General features: G+C 50.6%; 1 protein-coding gene across 2 annotated transcripts; it reads right to left on the reverse strand.

The window, feature by feature from the left end:
- Positions 1–1,606: 1,606 nt before the first annotated feature.
- MYL2 (myosin light chain 2) lies at positions 1,607–7,880 on the reverse strand. 2 transcript variants are annotated; one of them, XM_084253078.1, is made up of 6 exons: positions 7,830–7,880; positions 5,810–5,885; positions 4,040–4,144; positions 3,511–3,589; positions 3,348–3,396; positions 1,607–1,840 (listed from the first exon to the last, which is right to left on the reverse strand). In XM_084253078.1, exons 1-6 carry the CDS (start codon positions 7,863–7,865, stop codon positions 1,742–1,744), a joined length of 444 nt encoding a protein of 147 aa, XP_084109204.1. In that variant the 5' UTR covers positions 7,866–7,880; the 3' UTR covers positions 1,607–1,741. The 2 variants fall into 2 exon arrangements, with proteins under 2 accessions (XP_084109204.1, XP_084109205.1); XM_084253079.1 differs by lacking the exon at positions 5,810–5,885 and having other exon boundaries at positions 4,040–4,178.
- Positions 7,881–8,095: the final 215 nt, after the last annotated feature.

Raw genomic sequence — 8,095 nt, forward strand, 5'->3', positions numbered from 1 at the left:
TCTTGCCAGCAGGAGCAGGCCTCCCGGAGACATGTGCGTGCACGTGCGTGTGTGTCTGTGTGATCTGTTTGTGTCATTGTATCGCTGTGTGTAGGTCTGTAGTGTCTCCCTGTGTGTGTGTGTTTCCCTGTGTGTGTGTCTGTGTCTATGTGCCCGTCCTTCCCTGAACAACAAGTTGCACTTGAGCGACCTGATCCAGGGCTTCCCTGGGGCCGCCTCTGCCTCCTGCTGGCCCCTCTGCAGGAGCCCCAGGTGGCAGGTTCTGGGGTGGGGGGATGTGGAGGTCATGGAGGGTCATCATGGGGTGGTGTCTCGGCTCTGTGCCCCTTGGGGTCCCCTCTCCCCACCGCCTTAGTCACACCGGAGGGGTGGACCTGGACTCCAGGGGACCATGTTCTTCCTGAGCCTTGAACTCACCCCTGTTCCTGCCTCCTTCGTCACCAGACCCCTCATTCCCTCTGTGACCCTTGCTACCAGCCCCATTTGGGCTCTTTGCTTCATCACATCATTCGTTTGAATGCTGTCCCAGGTTCCTGAGATGCTCTTGAAAATTTAGGGTGTTGACATCCACTCCTATGTCTTCTAGAAAGCCTGCTGAATTTTCCAGTCTGGTCCCCCCCTGCTCCCTCAGGTCCTGGGGTTCAGAAGGAAATTGATTTCAAACCCTGAATGAGAGTTAATCACGGGACCCAGGTTGGCCTGTCAGAGCAATGCGCCTGCTCAGGGTGGGGTCAGGTTCCCCATCGACTCTGCTCTTGGGTTGGTGTGGAGCTGGAAGAGGGGGAAGCGCCTCTTTGCACTGGGATTGCTGAGGGCTAGACGGGCGCTGAGAGCTCTGGTACCTAGTCTGCCCCCACTGAGAGCAGAGCAACATGAGAGAAAGCTGAGCAGGGAAGACAGAGAAGCCTTGTCAGTCCTGTTGGCTCCTTTGAGCTCCTGGATGTAGTCATGCCTAAAGGCCTTGGACTGCCAAGTTATGTGAACCGATTTGTCTTTTCACTTGGGATTCTTGCAGCCAAAATAGACTTGAAGCTTCAACAATGACTTTGCTCCCTCATATCAAAGGTGAACTCATGTCCAGGCCCAGGTCCTGAACCCCAGAGAGGGCTAGAAATCATCAGCAATTTGCCTGGGGAGAAGTACAGAGAGCTTCAATTTTATCTGAAAGGAGAAATTAGCTTCTTATAATGAACAGGTGTCATTGTTTTTGCCAAATGAGCTACATTCCTAAGGTGCTTGCCTCTTAGTTTGCCCTGGCGTCCATCTAAGTGCATCTATGGGAGACACTTTCCTCAAGGAAAGGATGTCACCGGAGCTAGGCTCTGTAAATGCTTGTGGAGGAAGGGCTGTGGTCCTCTAACATTCCAGAATAATGTGGCTCTGTATAGAAACAGTCTTGAGTGGCTGTGAATGTCTATGTTAAATAAAAAGTGACTAAGAGTCAATAATAATGACAGCGGGCCATCACAAGCGCATACACTGGGAATCAGTAAATTGCCTTCCTTTCTCAAGGTAACTGATCAGAGAAACACCACCAACAAACACACAAGCTCCTGTTTATTTGAGCACGGCCTCTGGATGGATTTCCAGGCCATGTGGTCACATACCTATAAGCCACCCAGGCTACAAAGAACTTGGTGGTAGACACACCGAGGCAGCCACACAGCCAACAGTCCAGGAAAGGGGAGGGCAGAGACCTCCCTCTCCCCAGAGATAAGACCAGGGTCTTGGGGCCCCTCCCTCAGTCCTTCTCTTCCCCGTGGGTGATGATGTGTACCAGGTTCTTGTAGTCCAGGTTGCCGGTTACATCAGGTGGGAAGGCGGCAAACATCTGGTCGACCTGCAACCAACGAGCAAGGCGCTGAGGATGATGGGAGGGCAGGAAGAAGGGGGGCTGTCTGCAGGGCAGGTCCCAGCACAGAGGCAGTAGGGGCTTGGGGTACGTGCAGATCCCTGCCTGGCAAGACGTGTTACCCCAGCGGCTGCAGACAGCTGTGGGACTCAAGGTTACTGCTTTCCTGGGGCAGGCCACAACCCACCCACTAGGTAGGGCCCACTGGGGCTCCGGGAAGGCTATTCCAGTTTTGGGTTTCCCCAGGGCCGGGGTAGAAGGGTGGGCCTGACTGTCTCTGGGTCTGAATCTTGCCTCAACAGCTCCCTGCCCGCTCTCCTTGGCAGACACTGGCCCACAGTTGTGTTTCTGGCTGCAGGGACGGCAGGCACAAGTGTGCCAAGGGGAGCAAGGTGGGCCTGGTGGCGTCTGTGGCTAATGGGAGACTCATAGTCAGTGTACAAAGAGGCAGCTGCTCAGGGCAGCCTAATATGCCCTCGGGGACACCAAGGACAGATTCTTTGAGAGACTCTGACTTCTTGAAGGAAACGAGAAATCTAGATTTTTTTTTAAATGATGCAATTTTTGATTTTTAAAAAGTATTGGCAAAAATTGCAAAAATTGAAGTATTGGCTAGTTATTTTAAAAAATACATATTAGCCTGTAATAAGGGCACTTATACTGCCCTTATCACGTGTCAGCACTTAACACATGTTAATGCCTATGATGTAGGTTCTACTATTGTCCCAATTTACAGATGAGGAAATTGAAGCACAGTGAGGTCAAGGAGCCCAAAGTCCCCAAACTGGTGGGAGGTGAAGGCAGGCTACTTTAACTGCTTAAATTTGGGAGTAGAAATCTAAATAAAAATTTTAATAAAATGTAGAACTTGGTGGAACCAGACCTGAGTGGCTCCAAGCGGCTATTAAAAGTAGACTCACTAAAGTTTATTAATAATATTGGCAGGGCTGTTGCTCATATGAACCTTTGTGGAATGAGCAAAAGTACCCCTTTTTCCAGGCCCATTCCGGCCACCTGCCAGAAAATGATGACAAGACACTTTACTGCCATCTGCTAGGAAACTATTGCAATAAGTGTATATACAAGCAACAAGGTCTATCACAAAAAGAGCAGCCAGGAGAGTTGTGCAGCACACAACCTAGTCAACAGTACGTGGCAACCCTGCACACCACTCTTGCTCTAGAGGGAAATGGATGCTCTAGCCAGATCTCTGCATCGTGAGGAAGGCAGACTGGAATCAGAAAAACCTGGGCTTGAATCCAGACCTCAGCATTTGTATGAGTTTTCTTTTTATGCAAGTGACTTTACTTGGACCTTAGTTTCTCTGTGCATAAAATGACCACACTGCAAGCCCCTACCTCATAGGGTGATTAAGAGAACAAAATGAGACAAGGGCTCAGTAAATACTCAGTAAAAACAGTGAGGGGTGAGGGTGTTTTAGAGAAGAGAGGGAGATGGAGTCCTTGGGTGAGGGGTATCTGAAGGGCCCTGTTACCTCATCCTTGGAAAATCTCTCTGCCTGCGTGGTCAGCATCTCCTGAATGCTACAGAGAGAGAAAGAAAAGCAGGGATTGGCACCAGGCATGAGGGAGGGTAAGCCAGGGAACCGCAAGTCCACCCCACAGAGTCCACCCCAACCGCAAGTCCACCTCACTCACTAATCAGCCTTCAGCACCCCCTTGCCTTCGGGGTCAAACACTTTGAAGGCGTTGAGAATGGTCTCTTCGGGGTCAGCCCCTGAAAGAGAAGACAGGGTTAAAACATACCACAGGCGACTGGGAACTGTGGTACCACAGGAAGCAGGACCCAAGTCCCCTCACGGTGAACAGTTGCTTCATAGGGAGGAAGGACTACCTGGAAAGATCTGGAAAGACCAGGGTTTGAATCCTGACTCCAGCTAGCTGTGTGACCACAGACAAGTGGCTTTCTGTCCTGGAGCCTTAGTTCTTCTTCTGTAGACGAGATTAGAACAGAACCTGCCCCTCCCTGCCGTGATGTGAAGTCACACACAGAAAGTGCCCAGCCTGGGGTCTGGTTGGGGGTCAGCCTTGGAGAAGCGGTCCTCATTTTTCCAGTATTGGCCTACCTCTATTTTCTCCCAACCCCATCTATTCCCGCAGTGCTTTAATGTGTATGACAAGATGAAGAGGTCTTAGGATAGACATGTGCATGCACACTTAAGCTTACCCTTAAGTTTCTCCCCAAACATCGTCAGGAACACAGTGAAGTTAATGGGACCCGGAGCCTCCTTGATCATCTCATCAATTTCCTCGTTTTTCACATTCATACGCCCTAGGGCAGGAAGCACACACTCAGGGCCTCTGAGCTGGGACAGCAACAGCTATTAGGACAAGGCATTTGTCTTCACTTCAGGGAATCTAGTCTGGGAACAATCAGAGATGGAGTGGGCGGGGCCAAAGATCCATATGAGATGTTCTTGACAGTGTTATTTATAATGGCCAGGCAACTGGAAACAGCCCAGTGTGAGGAGGGGCTAGTTTTAAAATAGTGTCTTTAGGGCCTCCATGGTGGCGCAAGGGGTTAAGCATCGCACGATGAAGCAATCCACAGCCTCTGCAGCACAAGTTCGATCCCTGGCTGGCCAGGGAGAAACCCACTTGGCGAGGCAGACCTCTCCTGTCTCACCCGCTGCTCCCCTCAGCAGTGTATTTCAGTCAGTCTGCCTGTTCTGTTCCCCACTCTGTCTCTGGTGGATCCTCTCACCCCCTGCATCTCTGGCCTGTGCCCCAGCTCTTGTGTGCATAAATAAGTAAATCTTTAAAAAAAATAAAATAAGATAAAATAGTGTCTTCAGAACCTGTACCATTTTATACAAATATTTGAATATTTTACTCAAATGAAAATGCTCTTATTATAAATTAGCCCTTCTCAGTTGGAGGTGGGTGACACAGAGCAGAATCACTTGCAGGAGCTTTTTTAAATCACCTGCTATAACCCACATACCCTCAGAGATTCCGATCTACCTGTTCTAGCCCTGCTGCAAGAGTACCTTTACGCAAATTCAAAAAAGTCACCCCTTCTTCTTCAGAGAATTTATGCTTTAAGCACAAAAGTCTATAGCAGCTACAAATAGGAAAGATCCTCGTAGAATTGGACAGTGTACAACCTTTATAATTGTTCATGGCCCTGAATTCTGATGGAAGGTGTGGGTGGAGGTGAGTGGAGGCAGATGGGGACATGTATATTTTGAAAAAAGCTCCGTGCAGTCTGCTCAGGCCATTGAGATATCTGTAGAAAGCTAAGTCCTAAATAGAACAACACTAATTGTTACAAATAAAACCCCAAAAAACAACAATGTATGAAAAAGATATGCCTAGAAAAGACTTAGAGGCTGAAATATTAGCAGTGGCATGTGACCTGATGGGTAATGTTTTCATCTTCATACTTTTTCTGCATTTTCCAAGCTGTTCTTTTTTTTTTTTTTAGATTTTTATTTGTATTTTTATACAAGAACTAAGGTACAGGCCAGAGGCGCAGGGGGGTGAGAGGATTCACCAGAGACAGAGCAGGGAGCAGAAGAGGCAGATGGACCGAAATACACTGCTGAGGGGAGCAGCGGGGAGACAGGAGAGGTCTGCTGCGCCATGTGGTTATCTACCTGGCTGTCCGGGAATCGAACTTGCGCTGCAGAGGCTGCGGACAGCTTCACAGCACTGTGCTCAACCCACTGCGCCACCAGGCAGGCCCTGAATTTTCCAAGTTTTCCAGCACGTGCTGACATTGCATTCAAAAATCACACAAAAAAGTTATTTTAAAAGAAAAAGAAAAATAGGTGAAGACACTAAACACTGCTTTCCTAGCCTCTGAAATTTGTATTAAAGGCCAATGGTTGAGCTGTTTCTTTGGAAAATAACAAGCTCTTAATCTTTCAAGTTCCCCTCCACCCCCACCCCTGGGAGGCAGAAGGCTGCCTGCCCGTCTAGAGGGGACACGCACCAAGAGCAGCAAAGGTGTCCCTCAGATCGTTCTTGTCGATGAAGCCGTCCCTGTTCTGGTCCATGATGGTGAAGGCCTGGGAAGGGGAGGTGGCTGGTCAGCCCAGGGGATCGTGGGGAGAGGGGCCCAAGAGGCTGGCTCACCACTGCGGGGAGGGACTCTGGGTTTTCAAGGAGCGTGGGAGGATATTGGGTCAAGTCAATGGTGGAAAACTGTCTGGCAGTCGCTCAAAATCTCAGGCTTGGAGAGGTAGGATCCAGCTGCTCCACCCTAGGCATTGCCCCACAAGACCTGAAAGGAGACCCCCCAAATCTGTGCCTGAAAGCCCACGACAGCATTATGGTTCAGAGCCCCAAGTGGGACATCACCCGCAAGTCCCTCAGTCACTGAATCCATAAACAAAAGGCAGAGGATTCAGCTGCAAAAGGAGGAAGAGACCAGCGGGAAAGGAGCCACACTCTCAACGGTGGGCGAATCCAGAAAGGCCAACGGGGAAGGCTCCTGGGGGCGGGCAGTGACTGCCAGTGGGGACGCGGTTTCAGCTGGCAGCGATGAAAATGTTCTGGAATAGGTGGTGTGGTTGCCACACTTGGTGACTGTATGAAGTACCACTGAATTGTACCCTTAAAAAGGTGCATTTCCGCTGTGTGCACGGTATCACTATAGAACTAGTTCTTTTAAAAACTGGAGTCTCATCTGCACCCCCAACTCCCAGGCGCAGGTTGCCTGTGAAACCGGGACAGTAATCCTTCCCACTGAAGTCCTGGGGAGCCGCCCAGAGCTTTGTAAACGCCCAGGCAGCGCCTCTACCTCTTGGGTGGCAGCTGGTCCCTACAGCCGCAGCTGCCGGGCTGGGGACCAGGTGAGGGCCGAGGCGGGTGAAGACGTCTCCCTGGAAGGACACCATTTCAAGTCCAGATGTGACATTTTGTCCCAGGAATTGCTCTGTCTCTGGGGGTCTTTGGGACACAGGACTCCTGAGATCTTGAGAGCTGAACGATCGCTGAGAGTTAGTTCCTACTCGGAAGCCCCAGAGGACTTGCCCTTTGCGCAGACCCGCTGGCCTCTGGCAGGGCTTCAGGTCAGGGCCAGGTGGACGGAGTGTGGACGAGTCTATGGAGCCACCCACACCGCCGGAGAATGAGATCCACAGCGCCTGGCTGCCTAACCCAAGGCTGTGGCTTCATCTTACCAGTCTTTGGGGTTGCTTCATCCCCTTGGGGTGTAATGGGGTTTCAGACCCGACTAGGGTTCAGGGATCGAAGATGGTAAGATATAAAGTCCAAGAGATGGTGCTTTTCCTCTCTCAGCCTGGCACAAATCTCCTGGACTTTTAGTGCCCAGTGCTGACGGGGACGTGGGGGGACATGACGGGGAGGAGTTAGTCCAGGTATCTGCAGGGCGATTTGGACCAGTGGTTCTTGTTCCTTTTTTATTCTGAAGTTCCTTTGACCCAGTTAATCTGCGTCTAGGAATCTACTCCAAGGAAACAACCAGAGATACAAGCAAAGGCGTGTTCTTTTTAATAGTAAAACACCCATTGGACGGTTTGAGTAAATAAATGACGGAAAACAGCAAGGCTGAGTCACTGAGAGAAAAGCCCCAGCTGCTACCCAGGGGCAGCGAGGACCATGACCTTTGTGGAACACACACCCACACCCACCCACCCACACACACACACACACACACACACAGAAATGGCCTGAGGGTGCCTACCAAAAAACAAAGGCCAGCCGATGATCTCTGGGTGCTAGAATCCTAAGTCATTTTTATTTTTCTCTCTTGTGGGTTCCTGAAAAAATTCTCCTGCATGTTCCACAAGGAGCAGGCTATCCCCTGATGACCAGCAAGAGTTACAAAAACTGGTTCACACGCATATTCAGACCGGATCTGGGGTTGTTTGGAGGATAAAGTTCTTAAACTAAGAGGTGCCTACAGGGAACACGGATGGGAGGCAAGCGCTCTAAAATGGGAGAGGGGTGGCCTCCCCACCCAGCCACCGACTCCCCGCTACACCCACCTCCTTGAATTCCTGGATCTGGGTCTGTTCAAACATGGAGAACACGTTGGAATTGGCCCCCTCCACTCTCTTCTTGGCTTTCTTCGGTGCCTGGGGGTGGGGTGGGGGGAAAGAAACGCATCAATTAAAAGTCAGCTGCGGGAATTAGAAAAGGAGGTCAGGCCTGTCTCTGGGGAGCCTCCGCCGCTGTGAAACGGGCCGTGGTGTCCACACTGTCTCATGGGGCGGCGCCGGAGGAGGTAGGGGCTCCCGATCACGTGTCTCAA

The sequence above is a fragment of the Talpa europaea genome, assembly GCF_964194135.1.
Source record: "Talpa europaea genome assembly, chromosome: 14".
In the NCBI taxonomy this organism is placed as follows: domain Eukaryota; kingdom Metazoa; phylum Chordata; class Mammalia; order Eulipotyphla; family Talpidae; genus Talpa; species Talpa europaea.